This window comes from Camponotus vicinus, unplaced genomic scaffold (assembly GCF_025532165.1).
Source record: "Camponotus vicinus isolate PSW18456_S1 unplaced genomic scaffold, iyCamVici1.0 SCAF_10, whole genome shotgun sequence".
NCBI classification, from domain to species: domain Eukaryota; kingdom Metazoa; phylum Arthropoda; class Insecta; order Hymenoptera; family Formicidae; genus Camponotus; species Camponotus vicinus.
This window is the reverse complement of record NW_028141946.1, coordinates 15,766,730-15,783,636: the sequence shown is the minus strand read 5'-3', so window position 1 is coordinate 15,783,636 and position 16,907 is coordinate 15,766,730. Positions and strand designations below refer to the sequence as shown.

General features: G+C 30.9%; 1 protein-coding gene and 2 pseudogenes across 2 annotated transcripts; 1 reads left to right on the top strand and 2 right to left on the bottom strand.

Moving 5' to 3' along the window:
* Positions 1-3,878: 3,878 nt before the first annotated feature.
* On the bottom strand, positions 3,879-6,319 carry LOC145960614 (fatty acid synthase-like). Its single transcript, XM_083080210.1, has 5 exons — positions 5,680-6,319; positions 5,126-5,592; positions 4,757-5,011; positions 4,127-4,378; positions 3,879-4,036 (listed from the first exon to the last, which is right to left on the bottom strand). Exons 1-5 carry the CDS (start codon positions 6,077-6,079, stop codon positions 3,923-3,925), a joined length of 1,488 nt encoding a protein of 495 aa, XP_082936336.1. The 5' UTR covers positions 6,080-6,319; the 3' UTR covers positions 3,879-3,922.
* Positions 6,320-6,643: 324 nt separating this feature from the next.
* Positions 6,644-7,183, bottom strand: LOC145960146 (fatty acid synthase pseudogene; annotated as a pseudogene).
* A 1,076-nt stretch (positions 7,184-8,259) lies between these two features.
* On the top strand, positions 8,260-12,226 carry LOC145960145 (uncharacterized; annotated as a pseudogene). Its single transcript, XR_014435267.1, has 7 exons — positions 8,260-8,581; positions 8,749-9,749; positions 10,133-10,547; positions 10,635-10,702; positions 11,137-11,391; positions 11,771-12,022; positions 12,113-12,226. The product of XR_014435267.1 is annotated as an uncharacterized LOC145960145 (transcript).
* The last annotated feature ends 4,681 nt before the right edge of the window (positions 12,227-16,907 follow it).

The following is a 16,907-nucleotide window of genomic DNA, read 5'->3' as shown; positions in this document are numbered from 1 at the left end:
GCCAAATTTTCAGAGATTGTTGGGAGCACCATAAGAATCATTTTTTGCAAATGAACCTGTAGTCGAAAACGTGTCATTACATCGCTACGGCATACGAAGTGTTCGAAAGAGTCGGGACCTCGAAATATCACAAAACATAGGGTTTACCTACTAAACACTAACACTACCTACAAAAAATTGTTTCAAACAAAAGTTGTAGGGTGTAAAAAGGACTATATACTGTCGCCATGTGTTTGACCTTGGATGGCGTCGCCAAGGTCACGACAAGGCCACCTTGAATTTTTAAAATGGAACCCTCCACTTTTTATTGCATATTCTTGTAGCCCTTCTATATAATATTATATTCTATATAATATATATATATATATATATATATATATATATATATATAATTATATTATATTAACTATTTAATTACTGTTTTTCTTGACATTTAGTTTAAAATAGTTTACATAGTTCACACGAAAAAAATTCGTATAAACATCATAAAAACAATATGTAAACAATTTACATGTAAATGTAATTACAAAATCTACAACACCCTGATGATTTGGAGTAAATTAGTAAAACAAAAATTACATAAAATAAAATAAAAAAGCTTAAAAATAAACATTATCAATTGATAACAATTGTTAATTATTTTGCACATGAATTTTTAAAGCCCGCATTCAGCGGACTCAACAATTGAGCAACATTTCTAGATTTTCCAATGTAATTCGACGCTGATTGGCTGGATCTGAAAGTAGAAACCAATCACGTTCGATTGGTATTTAGCGGTTGAGTCCGCTGAATGCAGCCTCTCTCTCTCTCTCTCTCTCTCTCTCTCTCTCTCTCTCTTTATCTTTCTCTTCTTTCTTTCTCTCCTCTCTCTTTCTCTCTCTGTCAGATTAATCTATTAGGACCATTTCAGAATACGTTGCAAATATCCTGTTGCCAGTTGACAAACCATTGCGATCGAATTAGCGTCAAACTAGCTTGACGTTAATTCGATCGCAATGGTTAAGCAACTGGCAACGGAACATTTGCAACGTATTCTGGAATGGCCCTTAGGGTGCATTTACACCTTGGCAACAAAACAGAAAAGCAGAAAGCCAATTAGAACTTGCGCTGGTAATAAGCAGTGTGTAAGCAACACATTAGGCAAAAAGTAGAAATTGTGACTACCAAAAATATTAAATAGATTTTTCTCAATTGAATGGGTAAATGGGAAATAGCCATTATTGCACGTATTAAAATATTTAGTGTCGAGTGTATGTAAAATAATTGTATATAGATAATCGAGATAAATATTTAATAAGAAACACTAACTAATAGATATTTTTTAAAAGCATTTTTCCTATCTTCCTTAAATATCTTCTTATATTTTTAAAATTTATTTATTAAATTTAAGGCGTTCTGCATTTATAGCAAAACATATTTTAATATTAGAAATACGTTGCACCGTAACATTACTATAATCTTACATTGTAATAATTTAACGTTGCTGCAAGCTTTTAGTAGGGCGTATATTTCAACGTTGCTGCAAGCTTCTAGTAGTGATGCAAAAACATTTCGCAACTTCTATGCAATATTACAATGTTTCAATGTTAGGTTTATGCAATATTTTTGCAATCTTTTAGTGCTGTATGGGTTATATCTTCTCCAAGTGGAGCCCTCTTCGTAGAAGAGGACATGCGTGTGTCCACGCGTGCACTTTGCAAGACGAAGCAAAGTTCATTCTCAGAATAGGTCAAGGTTAGATAGAATTTCATATTTTTGCATATCACGAGTAGAAAATAAGTCCGATATTCGTAATAAATAATATATGCAAAATCAAATGTTATTGTCTTTAAAAAATTGTATAATAAAAATATATAAAAATATATAAAACACATTCTCTTCACAATATCTATGACATTAATTTCAGTTCATTTTAAAATTTGTTGAGTTATTTCTGTAAAGTTTTCACTACAATCGCGCAATCAGATTATTCGTAAAGAATTCGCGATTTTCGTCGGATGATTCGTCCAAGTTATTGTCAACTTCCATCAAATTATCATCTTCGATAAGAATAACGAAAAATAATCTTCTGAAGTCATAATGCGGAAGTCGCAAGAACGATATTAGATGATATTCTAATGTTACAGACTTCTTTTGATTATGAGTGAATCGCGATTGCGCATTGTATCCGATAGAGACTGTATCCGATCGAGAAATATCGTCGTATTTGATCGGTAATGTGCGCAATCGGGACGATCCTTTGTATATATCCCATTATGTATTTTAAGATCACATAATCTATTACATTAATATCACATCTCTTTCTAATTAGAATATCACATTTCATCTATCTCAGCATTTCTCTAGCATCTTTAGCAGAGTGTGTTGAGAAAAGACCAAAAATTGCCGATTATTACATTTTAATTCATACATAAAGAAAAGGAAGAAATACTTAAAATAATAAATCGAATTGATAAAAAATTATTTATTTATTGTATGTATCATGAAGAACATCATTTACAACATGTTAATGCTTTATGTTAATAATTCGCAATCTACAATTGATGCGTTATTGAACGCATCACTCTCACGTATCGCCTTTATTGCATCATACACATTAGTAATATTATTGCGTTGCAAAACGATTACAAATTGTTTAAGTTTCTCATTAACAAGAGATGCACATTTTCACATAACTAGTAATACATATAATCAATACAATTTTCAAAATTAAATAAATAAAATAATATTGACGATTTCATGTATAAAAAAAAAAATTATCGGATGTCAATTTAATAACTTTTTATTCATGCATTACTTCAATTGTTAGATCTTGAATCTATAATGAAGCAACAATCGATTGTACAAGTTGTTCAATGTCCGCATCTTTCTTCATTAGCGGCTTCCGCGTTGTAATGCGTAATATTATTTGATTATCTCGATTTGATTATCTCACCGACAACTAATTCTACGATGACTTAATTCCAACTCTTATTAATTATACTTTAATGATATTCTATTCGTATAAAAAGTTTAACACGATATCTCAAAATATACGCTAATTAAAGCGTGCACGAACATTTTTAAAAATTTAAAATTTCATGAAAAATAAACCTTTTAATTGATTCTCACCAAATTTAATACCAATCGTCCTTTAATAATATTCTATTGAATTAAAATTAAAAAAAAATTAGTATGATATCACAAAATTTGCTGAAGTTAGAGTATAAATAAACATTTTTTGAAAAATAGAAACTGTCTGAAAATTTAAAATATATATATGTATACACATACTATTTAAATTTTAAAAAATGATAGTAAATAAATGATGAAATAAGAAAATGCAAAATAAAAATATGGTACTATTTTACCAAAATTGTACTGTTCTACTGTATGCCGAAATGCAGTATTCAAACAATTTTTAAGTTATAGACGTTTGAATAATATTACATACATACAGTCATATATTTTAGACATTTTTTAAAAATGTATTTTTTTCAAGATTTTAAAACATTTTGAACATTGGCATCGAAAACTAGAAAAAAATTTTTTCTACGAAAACAAAACTTTCTTTATAAGGAAGCAAAGTTAGAGAATTTAAATGATTTTAGACAATCACTTAAATTCTTAATAAAATTATATAATTATAAAATTAAATATTTCATGGCATTTTATTGGTAATATGTTGTTCGAATATACATAAAAATCGACACAGAACAATATATTAAAGTACCTCACAGTTGATCACAATTAATCGATTGATTGCACTTTAATACATATTGTTTGTTGCAGGCTTTTTGTGTATGTTCGACCAATAAATTATCAATAAAATGTTATTTTTATTGATAAAATGTCACAAAATATTTCATACAAATATGTCCTTAATTGCCCGTAGACGATTTCCTAAAAATCATTTAAATTCACTAATTTTAATATCAGTGAATCATTTAATATGATCATAGTGTCCCTCATTAATCACAGCTGCCACTTTTTCGTTTCTCAAGATCGTCAAGTGATTACCCTCGATGTAATGTACCTCCACTTTGTTTTGAGTTATCTTAAATATTATATATATTTCGTTAAACGAAAAGTTTTGTTAAATTTAATTTATTAAATATACATCTTAACAAAACTTTCTCCGAAATACCTTGTGCAGACCATAATCCTCTTCAATCATATGTACATGTGACAATGTAGCTTTTAGCAACATTATGGGTGATTTAATACTCGGTAATGTAGAAGGATTATATTGTCGAGCAATGATTAAATGTTTATACACTGTTGTACACAACGTATTCAGATTTATGGGTGAAAGTAATGTATTTATTGCTAAAAAATGTTTGGCAAAAATATTAAAGCGCTCCTTCCAAGTTTTATATTTCTTCAATTCCTGTAGAACCTGTCGAATTATATATTCCATTTTAAATGATTTTTCAAACCTTTTATAGGTTTTTAACCTCTTTCGGTTTTATGTCAAATCTAGCTTAACGTTATTTTTTGTTCCAGCTAGTACTATATCGAGTTTAATTTGACATAATAATTTATGACTATTTACAATAAGAGAAAATAGATGAATTGTACGTGAACTTCTTGAAAGGAAATATTAGAAACAGTCCGAGCCGCAAAAAGTTAGACTTTTAATTTTGATTGTTTTCAAATGATTATTGATTAAATAAAAAAATGTAAGAATCATAAGATGTTTAAAATATAAGACTGATATAGGAATAATATTTGTAACTAGAAATTATTTTTGTGTATATAAAAAAGGAGATTTTACTTTTTCACTGGATCCTGCTTTATAAATTTCCATAATAGTAATTAAAACGTCATTTTGAAGTTCTATGTCGCTAGAATTGGACATATAATGTTCGTACATTATTTGCACTTGATCCGGAGCGCCATCGATAAGTACAAGTCGTCCTTTAAAATTCATAGTTTCCAATTTTCTTGATAATTCAATTGCGATAATAGATCCGAAAGAATATCCTACCATTAAAAAATTTCTTCTATCTTTTAATCTTGAGGATATGTCCTATAAAAATATTATTAAAATAATTCAGCAAATTTTATGTTTGTCTTACGATTTTAAATTTTAATAAAAAACAATTTTTCAATCAAAGAAATACAAAAATTACAATTGCGATACCTCAAGAAGATAGTCAACCGTCTTCGATAGTGTGTTCATAGCGTTAATATTGTTTGTGTTACATTGCAACGATGTCATGGAAAATTTAACGCTTGATGCCAAGTGATTAAATACAGTTACACAGCCATCGATTCCCGGTATAAGAAATACTTGTATCGTACTTTCTTCTTTTTTAAAGATATCTAAACAAACTTTCGTCATAAAACCTTTGTCCTTTACAATACCGAATAATTTCGCAATATTTGGTTTCCTATCGATTAAATTTTCAATTTGCGTATTATTATCACCAGTGTTTGCATTGGAAATCTCATTAAGTTTTGCGAAAGTAAGATTCCGTATTTCTTGCGCAGTAAAAAAGATATCAAATTCTCGTTCCAGGATTTGCTTAATTTCTACAACCATCATAGAATCCATTCCAAGCTCAGATAAAGATGTATTTTGGCTTATCTTTTTCATGTCCTTTACATCTGTAAATATAAAATATATTAGATTTACTATATCTTATGCAAGAAATAGTTTAACACACATGAGATAGTCTGCATGCGAATACTTACTTAAAATATTAGCAACAGTTTCCACCATATTGTCAAATCTGGAAGATTCTACTTTCTTCTCGGCTACAATCATGCTACTTACGACTGGCCGGTTTTGAAGTAAAAATGTATCGAGTTCATTAAGGCAGCTAGATATCTTTTGTTGCAAAGTACCGCCGATAACGAGTTCCTTATCCTCTTCTTGCATATCAGCGACAAGACCTACGTCACCTATAGCTCCCCACTGAATCGCCAGTCCAGGTAATCCATCCCTCGCCCTTTTCTCACACACTCTCTCCATGACGGAATTAGCCATGCCATAATTGGTTTGTCCAGCGTTTCCTCTACCGCAAGAGACGGAGGAGAACATTACAAACTGCTGTAGATTAGGACAGATTTTTCTGGACAGCTCGTCCAACATTTGCGTCGCCCAGGCCTTCGATTTGAAGGATTCCGCAAAGGTATCGATGGTTTGATTTTTCAAAATGTTATCCTTCAGCACTACGGCCGGGTTGAATATTGCATCCACCGGTGCTATCTTTTCCGCAGTTCGCAAAAGGTGTTCGCAATCACCACGGTTGGCGGTATCGATATTTTTGATAATAATCACATTTACACCGTAGGATCTCTACAATTGAAATTTCATGCGCTGATAACCATTTTTTATCCCAGTTCGCGAAATCAGCACGACGTTTTTAGCGCCTCGTAGTATTAGCCAATAAGTTAACTCCAAACCGAATCCACCTAGACCTCCTAATATAATATAGCTTCCATCACTGAGACAATAGTAACAACGATGTGCGACAACAAGTTCGTTCAAAGATTGATCTTCCTCCTGAATCTTTAAAATTATCTAAAAATATATATTTATATATTAAAGAGACGCCGAGAGTAGTATTATAATATTTCAAATTGTTGTAATACCGTTTATAAATATTGTAAAATAGTTACATTATTAACATACCTTTCCTATATGTTTCCCACTTTACATGTATCTAAAAGCCGCTTCAATTTCTGATTTTGGAAAAACTTTCACCTGAAGTGGTTTAATGATCCAATTTTTCAAACCGTTAGCCATCATTTTGGATAATAGAGACTTATGCTTGTGACAAGCCAGAAATATATTTTCTAATAGAATTCCATGAAAACTAATACCTTTTTGAAACATGATCATATCTAGAGGATTGTTAGAAACAAGATCGAATTTGCCAATCTCCAGGAAACGACCATTTCGTGCTAGACAACGAACGGACGCGATTAGTTTTTCTTCTGCCAATGAATTTAACACGATATCCACGCCGTGACCGTTTGTTTGCAACATTATCATTTGTTCGAAACTGGTGTCTCGAGAATTTCCAATATACTTATCCATAATAGTCGGAAACGTTCTCTTAATAAATTCTCGCTTTTCAGTTGTACCTACGGTAGTAAACACCTCGCATCCCTCGTTAAGAGCTAGGTGGATAGCTGCTTGTCCAATGCCTCCAGTACCGGAATGTATAAGTATTTTATCGCCTTTCTTCATCTGCCCATAAATATATAAAGCCAAGTAACACGTGCTATAAACGCATGGGATTGTAGCAGCATCTTCAAATGTCCATGTATCAGGTATGTTCCAACATAAATCTTTGTCTTTTACAACGATGTTTGCTATACAGGGCGATCCTGAAAAACGTTATGTCTTTAAAATGACGTATTCCTGACACCATTCTAAGACAATTTTCCTTTACCAAAATTTGATTTGAAGCGTAGTTTTTGAATTATGAGCAAAAATAGTTAGTAAATCACGCGTCGGGTACAGAAGGCAGGCAGGAGCGGCGCGGCGTGCCGCGAGCGCGGGCGCAGCTGACCGCCCGACGGGTGATTATCACCGCATGAGTCGCTAACTATTTTATCTTATAACATAAAATTATGCTTTAAATAAAATTTTGGTAAAGAAGAAAATGTCTTAGAATTACGTCAGAAATACGTGTTCCTTAAAATAACGTTATTTTAATAATGAAAAGTTGTTCCGGATCGCCGGCCGTCCGACGTTGCAATCAGCTGATTGCTACACGCGATGTGTGTATGGCGGAGTGTGTGCGTAAGAGAGAGAGAGAAAGAGAGAGAGAGGGAGGGTAGGAGGGACAGACATTCATACACACGCACGTACTTTTTTCTCGCTCTCTTTCTCTCTTTTACGCAACACTCATACACTCTCTCATTCAGTCTCTCACTCACACTCTCTCGGTCACTCACTCACTCACTCACCTGCTTACTCACTTGCTCACTCACCTTGTAGCAGCGTAGCGAATCTTCATGCTATGTATTGTTGTTATCTGCTGCACGGTTATGATTGCTAGAGATGCGCGACACATCGAAATTTTTTCGATTATTAATCTCACACTCGATTGACACAATACAGATTACACGATAACGAGTTTACTTTACCGTCATTCTTACATTATTCTTGAATAGTAACGTTAAAATCATATGATTTCGTAATTATGTGTAATATCAAAAATATAAAATATTACAGATAGCGGAAAATTTGAAATTATTGAAAGAGATAGCGTTGTAGTAATAGGTACAGTACATATTGTATCGAATCCAGAACAAGAAATGATTCCAAACAATCTATTGCCAGAGAATGATAATGAGAAAGAACATATGACTGCTCGAGACATTTACAAAGAACTAAAATTACGTGGTTATCAGTATAGTGGCTGGTTCCGTGGATTAAAAAGCGCATCTCTTTTGTGCAACAAAGGACATATTGCTTGGACAAATAACTGGGTGACGTTTATGGATACTATGCTACAACTGCATATTCTTGGATACGATACTAGGAACTTATATGTTCCTACAAGTATTCAAAAATTAGTGATCGATCCTGCGCTTCACTCATTAAAACTGCGGGACATAGTAACAGAAGATGATAAACGTATGTTCATGGTCAATTAGAAAGAAAAATTAATAATTTAAAATTAAATACATTAAATACATTAAAATCAAATATTGCAAACATTATTCTCTTTTATCTACTACATTATTACTAATATAATGGAATCTTTGTGTAATGAAATAATTGATTGAATTGTCTCATTATAGAATTATCAATACGAATATACAAAGAAATAAACGCGATTATATCTGGCGGAATAGAGATTCGAGGCGCTAAAGCTACCGTGATTTTTCGCCGGAAATTAAACCAGGATCCCGTTATTGAAGAACACATATTTGTAGCTCATCATGATCGTGCGAAGATTTCTTTAGGCGAAACGATCCAAATATCGGTGCAGCTTGCGTTGGAAGATCATCAGAACATTAAAATAAAAGCCATTGAATTAGTTGAAGATATCGATAATGTAACATTGGAAGAATTATCATCTCCGCTGTTAATTAAAGCTTTTAATGATATGCCACTAATACAGGCAAATGTCACTTTATTAACATCATCGAGTCGTTTCAGTCCAGCAGAATTGCCACAAAATGTTACAATCGCAGATTTAAATGCATCTTTAGATGATAAAGTGTTAATAGCTGTTGGATTCAATCTTTTGACGAAACAAATCTCGTTAGAAAGACTTTTACCACTCATAAGAGAAGGTGGATATCTGTTGACACGCGAAAAGTACAACATAATTAACTATGAAAAATATTTGCAGCAATATGACTTAAATATTATTCTTGAAAAGCGGACTGATACGGAAGTAATCATACTTTTGAAGAAAAAAGTTGAGATAAAAAAAACGACTGTTGTCAATATAGATAATAACAATTTTAATTGGCTCCAAAAATTAAAATTACTTTTGAACGATGAGAATCAACTTGTTAAAGACAGTAGAATCATAATTGTTGGAGAAAGAGACTTTGAGTGCGGTTTGCTAGGCTTCATTAACTGTTTGAGGAAAGAGTTAGGCGGCGAATTTGTTAGAGGTGTACTTATTCAAGATCAGAAGGCTCCTAAATTCTCTTTACAAAATCCCTTTTATATGCAACAATTGCAAAAAGACATGACTATTAATGTTTTGCGCTCTAATAAAATCTGGGGATCTTACAGGCATTTACAATTACCGCGTCCAGAAGCTCAACTTGTACCTTCCGCTTATGTTTGTCAAATGATATATACATATTTTTGCGAAGATTTGCAAAGTTTTTTTAATAGTATATAAATACTCTCTATATGTATATGCGCAATAATAGGTAAATCTGCATAAAAGGGAACCATGCTCGTATTACTTTGACCTTGACATATGTTGTCAAGGTCATCCTCCTGAGTAATAGTCAAAAGGTTTTAGCCGTCGGTCGTTGTTTATTAAAAAGTTATTAACGAAGGAAGTCAAGATCAAAATACGAGCGAGATCTCCTTTTATGCAAGTTTACCTAATAATAATTATATTTTTGTTTTCTGTAATGTACAAATTCGCTATTTAAAATTTTACTTTACATATAGTATGTCACATATAATAAAATATTTTCTTATATTTTATAGGTTCGTGGTGATCTAAGTACATTTTGTTGGACGGAAAACGAAATATCTGCACTACAGCAGTTTGTAATGTTCTCCTCCGTCTCTTGCGGTAGAGGAAACGCTGGACAAACTAATTATGGCATGGCTAATTCCGTCATGGAGAGAGTGTGTGAGAAAAGGGCGAAGGATGGATTACCTGGACTGGCGATTCAGTGGGGAGCTATAGGTGATATAGGTCTTGTCGCTGATATGCAAGAAGAGGATAAGGAACTCGTTATCGGCGGTACTTTGCAACAAAAGATATCTAGCTGCCTTAATGAACTCGATACATTTTTACTTCAAAACCGGCGAGTCGTAAGTAGCATGATTGTAGCCGAGAAGAAAGTAGAATCTTCCAGATTTGACAATATGATGGAAACTGTTGCTAATATTTTAAGTAAGTATTCGCATGCAGACTACCTCATGTGTGTTAAACTATTTCTTGCATAAGATATAGTAAATCTAATATATTTTATATTTACAGATGTAAGGGACATGAAAAAGATAAGCCAAAATACATCTTTATCTGAGCTTGGAATGGATTCTATGATGGTTGTAGAAATTAAGCCTGGAACGAGAATTTGATATCTTTTTTACTGCGCAAGAAATACGGAATTTTACTTTCGCAAAACTTAATGAGATTTCCTATGCAAACACTGGTGATAATAATACGCAAATTGAAAATTCAATCGATAGGAAATCAAATATTGCGAAATTATTCGGTATTGTAAAGGACAAAGATTTTATGACGAAAGTTTGTTTAGATATCTTTAAAAAAGAAGAAAGTACGATACAAGTATTTCTTATACCGGGAATCGATGGCTGTGTAACTGTATCGGTGCACACTATCGGAGACGGTTGACTATCTTCTTGAGGTATCGCAATTGTAATTTTTGTGTTTCTTTGATTGAAAAATTGTTTTTTATTAAAATTTGAAATCGTAAGACAAACATAAAATTTGCTGAATTATTTTAATATTTTTATAGCACATATCCTCAAGATTAAAAGATAGAAGAAATTTTGTAATGGTAGGATATTCTTTCGGATCTATTATCGCAATTGAATTAACAAGAAAATTGGAAACTATGAATTTTAAAGGACGACTTGTACTTATCGATGGCGCTCCGGATCAAGTGCAAATAATGTACGAACATTATATGTCCAATTCTAGCGACATAGAACTTCAAAATGACGTTTTAATTACTATTATGGAAATTTAGAAAGCAGGATCCAGTGAAAAGGTAAAATCTCCTTTTTTATATACACAAAAATAATTTCTAGTTACAAATATTATTCCTATATCAGTCTTATATTTTAAACATCTTATGATTCTTACATTTTCTTCATTTAATCAATAATCATTTGAAAACAATCAAAATTAAAAGTCTAACTTTTTGCGGCTCGGACTATTTCTAATATTTCCTTTCAGCAAGTTCACGTACAATTCATCTATTTTCTCTTATTGTAAATAGTCATAAATAATTATGTCAAATTAAACTCGATATAGTACTAGCTGGAACAAAAAATAACGTGAAGCTAGATTTGACATAAAACCGAAAGAGATTAAAAACCTATAAAAGGTTTGAAAAATCATTTAAAATGGAATATATAATTCGACAGGTTCTACAGGAATTGAAGAAATATAAAACTTGGAAGGAGCGCTTTAATATTTTTGCCAAACATTTTTTAGCAATAAATACATTACTTTCACCCATAAATCTGAATACGTTGTGTACAACAGTGTATAAACGTTTAATCATTGCTCGACAATATAATCCTTCTACATTACCGCGTATTAAATCACCCATAATGTTGCTAAAAGCTACATTGTCACATGTACATATGATTGAAGAGGATTATGGTCTGCACAAGGTATTTCGGAGAAAGTTTTGTTAAGATGTATATTTAATAAATTAAATTTAACAAAACTTTTCGTTTAACGAAATATATATAATATTTAAGATAACTCAAAACAAAGTGGAGGTACATTACATCGAGGGTAATCACTTGACGATCTTGAGAAACGAAAAAGTGGCAGCTGTGATTAATGAGAGACACTATGATCATATTAAATGATTCACTGATATTAAAATTAGTGAATTTAAATGATTTTTAGGAAATCGTCTACAGGCAATTAAGGACATATTTGTATGAAATATTTTGTGACATTTTATCAATAAAAATAACATTTTATTGATAATTTATTGGTCGAACTTACACAAAAAGCCTGCAACAAACAATATGTATTAAAGTGCAATCAATCGATTAATTGTGATCAACTGTGAGGTACTTTAATATATTGTTCTGTGTCGATTTTTATGTATATTCGAACAACATATTACCAATAAAATGCCATGAAATATTTAATTTTATAATTATATAATTTTATTAAGAATTTAAGTGATTGTCTAAAATCATTTAAATTCTCTAACTTTGCTTCCTTATAAAGAAAGTTTTGTTTTCGTAGAAAAAATTTTTTTCTAGTTTTCGATGCCAATGTTCAAAATGTTTTAAAATCTTGAAAAAAATACATTTTTAAGAAATGTCTAAAATATATGACTGTATATATGTAATATTATTCAAACGTCTATAACTTAAAAATTGTTTGAATACTGCATTTCGGCATACAGTAAAACAGTACAATTTTGGTAAAATAGTACCATATTTTTATTTTGCATTTTCTTATTTCATCATTTATTTACTATCATTTTTTAAAATTTAAATAGTATGTGTATACATATATATATTTTAGATTTTCAGACAGTTTCTATTTTTCAAAAAATGTTTGTTTATACTCTAACTTCAGCAAATTTTGTGATATCATACTAATTTTTTTTTAATTTTAATTCAATGGAATATTATTAAAGGACGATTGGTATTAAATTTGGTGAGAATCAATTAAAAGGTTTATTTTTCATGAAATTTTAAATTTTTAAAAATGTTCGTGCACGCTATAATTAGCGTATATTTTGAGATATCGTGTTAAACTTTTTATACGAATAGAATATCATTAAAGTATAATTAATAAGAGTTGGAATTAAGTCATCGTAGAATTAGTTGTCGGTGAGATAATCAAATCGAGATAATCAAATAATATTACGCATTACAACGCGGAAGCCGCTAATGAAGAAAGATGCGGACATTGAACAACTTGTACAATCGATTGTTGCTTCATTATAGATTCAAGATCTAACATTTGAGGTAATGCATGAATAAAAAGTTATTAAATTGACATCCGATAATTTTTCTTTTTTATACATGAAATCGTCAATATTATTTTATTTATTTAATTTTGAAAATTGTATTGATTATATGTATTACTAGTTATGTGAAAATGTGCATCTCTTGTTAATGAGAAACTTAAACAATTTGTAATTGTTTTGCAACGCAATAATATTACTAATGTGTATGATGCAATAAAGGCGATACGTGAGAGTGATGCGTTCAATAACGCATCAATTGTAGATTGCGAATTATTAACATATGCTGTAAATGATGTTCTTCATGACACATACAATAAATAAATTATTTTTTATCAATTCGAGTTATGATTTTAAATATTTCTTCCTTTTCTTTATGTATGAATTAAAATGTAATAATCGGCAATTTTTGGTCTTTTCTCAACACACTCTGCTAAAGATGCTAGAGAAATGCTGAGATAGATGAAATGTGATATTCTAATTAGAAAGACATGTGATATTAATGTAATAGGTTATGTGATCTTAAAATACATAATGGGATATATACAAAGGATCGTCCCGATTGCGCACATTACCGATCAAATACGACGATATTTCTCGATCGGATACAGTTTCTATCGGATACAATGCGCAATCGCGATTTACTCATATCAAAAGAAGTCTGCAACATTAGAATATCATCTAATATCGTTCTTGCGACTTCCGCATTATGACTTCAGAAGATTATTTTTCGTTAGTCTTATCGAAGATGATAATTTGATGGAAGTTGACAATAACTTGGACAAATCATCCGACGAAAATCGCGAATTCTTTACGAATAATCTGATTGCCCGATTGTAGTGAAAACTTTACAGAAATAACTCAACAAATTTTAAAATGAACTGAAATTAATGTCATAGATATTGTGAAGAGAATGTGTTTTATATATTTTTTATATATTTTTTATATTTTTATATATTTTTATTATACAATTTTTTAAAGACAATAACATTTGATTTTGCATATATTATTTATTACGAATATCGGACTTATTTTCTACTCGTGATATGCAAAAACATGAAATTCTATCTAACCTTGACCTATTCTGAGAATGAATTTTGCTTCGTCTTGCAAAGTGCACGCGTGGACACACGCATGTTCTCTTCTACGAAGAGGGCTCCACTTGGAGAAGATATAACCCATACAGCACTAAAAGATTGCAAAAATATTGCATAAACCTAACATTGAAACATTGTAATATTGCATAGAAGTTGCGAAATGTTTTTGCATCACTACTAAAAGCTTGCAGCAACGTTATATTATTACAATGTAAGATTATAGTAATGTTACGGTGCAACGTATTTCTAATATTAAAATATGATTTGCTATAAATGCAGAACGCCTTAAATTTAATAAATAAGCTTTAAAAATATAAGAAGATATTTAAGGAAGATAGGAAAAATGCTTTTAAAAAATATCTATTAGTTAGTGTTTCTTATTAAATATTTATCTCGATTATCTATATACAATTATTTTACATACACTCGACACTAAATATTTTAATACGTGCAATAATGGCTATTTCCCATTTACCCATTCAATTGAGAAAAATCTATTTAATATTTTTGGTAGTCACAATTTCTACTTTTTGCCTAATGTGTTGCTTACACACTGCTTATTACCAGCGCAAGTTCTAATTGGCTTTCTGCTTTTCTGTTTTGTTGCCAAGGTGTAAATGCACCCTAAGGGCCATTCCAGGGCTAAACCATTGCGATCGAATTAACGTCAAGCTAGTTTGACGCTAATTCGATCGCAATGGTTTGTCAACTGGCAACAGGATATTTGCAACGTATTCTGGAATGGTCCTAATAGATTAATCTGACAGAGAGAGAAAGAGAGAGGAGAGAAAGAAAGAAGAGAAAGAGAAAAAGAGAGAGAGAGAGAGAGAGGCTGCATTCAGGGGACTCAACCGATAAATACCAATCGAACGTGATTGGTTTCTACTTTCAGATCCAGCCAATCAGCGTCGAATTACATTGGAAAATCTAGAAATGTTGCTCAATTGTTGAGTTCGCTGAATGCGGGCTTTAAAAATTCATGTGCAATATAATTAACAATTGTTATCAATTGATAATGTTTATTTTTAAGCTTTTTTATTTTATTTTATGTAATTTTTGTTTTACTAATTTACTCCAAATCATCAGGTTGTTGTAGATTTTGTAATTACATTTACATGTAAATTGTTTACATATTGTTTTTATGATGTTTATACGAATTTCTTTCGTGTGAACTATGTAAACTATTTTAAACTAAATGTCAAAAAAAACAGTAATTAAATAGTTAATATAATATAATTATATATATATATATATATATATATATATTATATAGAATAAAATATTATATAGTATATAATATTATATAGAAGGGCTACAAGAATATGCAATAAAAAGTGGAGAGTTCCATTTTAAAAATTCAAGGTAGCCTTGTCGTGACCTTGGCGACGCCATCCAAGGTCAAACACATGGCGACAGTAAATAGTCCTTTTTACACCCTACAACTTTTGTTTGAAACAATTTTTTGTAAAACTTCTATTTTTTGTGATATTTCGAGGTCCCGACTCTTTCAAACACTCCATGCCATAGCGATGTAATGACACGTTTCCGACTACAGGTTCATTTGCAAAAAATGATTCTTATGGTGCTCCCAACAATCTCTGAAAATTTGGCAATTGAATTTCCGAACACTCTGTATATACTGGGTGTTAAAAAAGTCTGGACACGGTCGAATATCTCGATAAAGAAGTTTTACTAGAAAGTGCTTCAGACAAAGTTGTATGGATTCGAGGGGTACATAACATGGTACCATTGGTTTTACCTTGAAGAGTTATTTGAAGGTCACATAAAGGTCACCTTTAATTTCTTAAATGGAACCCTCTACTTTTTATTGCATATTCTTGTAGCTTATCTCGAGGGCTTTCCAAAACACTATAATAAAATATTTTTCTCTCAAGTACTTTTTGAGTTACAAGACTTGAAATCATTTCTTAATTTTACATAAACCGTAAAATATCTTGTAAAATATTCATTTCTCGATTATTTTACCTTCATACTTTTATGTACAAAATAATGAGAGGAATCAATTGGTCTAAAGAAAACACACAGTTGTTTTTAAGAAAAAATATGTAATTGTTAATTGTAAATTACATTTTTTCTTCAAAACAACTATGTGTTTTCTTTACACCAGTTGATTCCTCTCATTATTTTGTACGTAAAAGTATTAAGGTAAGATAATCGAAAAATGAATATTTTACAAGATATTTTACGGTTTATGTAAAATTAAGAAATGATTTCAAGCCTCATAACTCAAAAAGTACTTAACGAAAAGGTACTTAATTATAGTGTTTTGGAAAGCTCTCGAGATAAGCTACAAGAGTGTGCAAAAATATATAGGGTGTTCCATTTAAAAAAATTGAAGTGACCTTCACGTGACCTTCAAATGACTCTTCAGTGTCAAACCAATGATACCATCTTATGGCCCCCTCGAAACCATAAAACTTTTGTCTGAAACATTTTTCT

Excerpts from the sequence above, each read along its gene's own strand:
- LOC145960614 (XM_083080210.1), bottom strand. The coding sequence starts at position 6,079 with ATGTTGGACGAGCTGTCCAGAAAAATCTGTCCTAATCTACAGCAGTTT. Across the intron at positions 5,012-5,125 it reads CGGTTGACTATCTTCTTGAG|GACATATCCTCAAGATTAAA; the intron begins GTATCGCAATTG and ends ATATTTTTATAG. Across the intron at positions 4,379-4,756 it reads AAGCAGGATCCAGTGAAAAA|GTTCTACAGGAATTGAAGAA; the intron begins GTAAAATCTCCT and ends ATAATTCGACAG.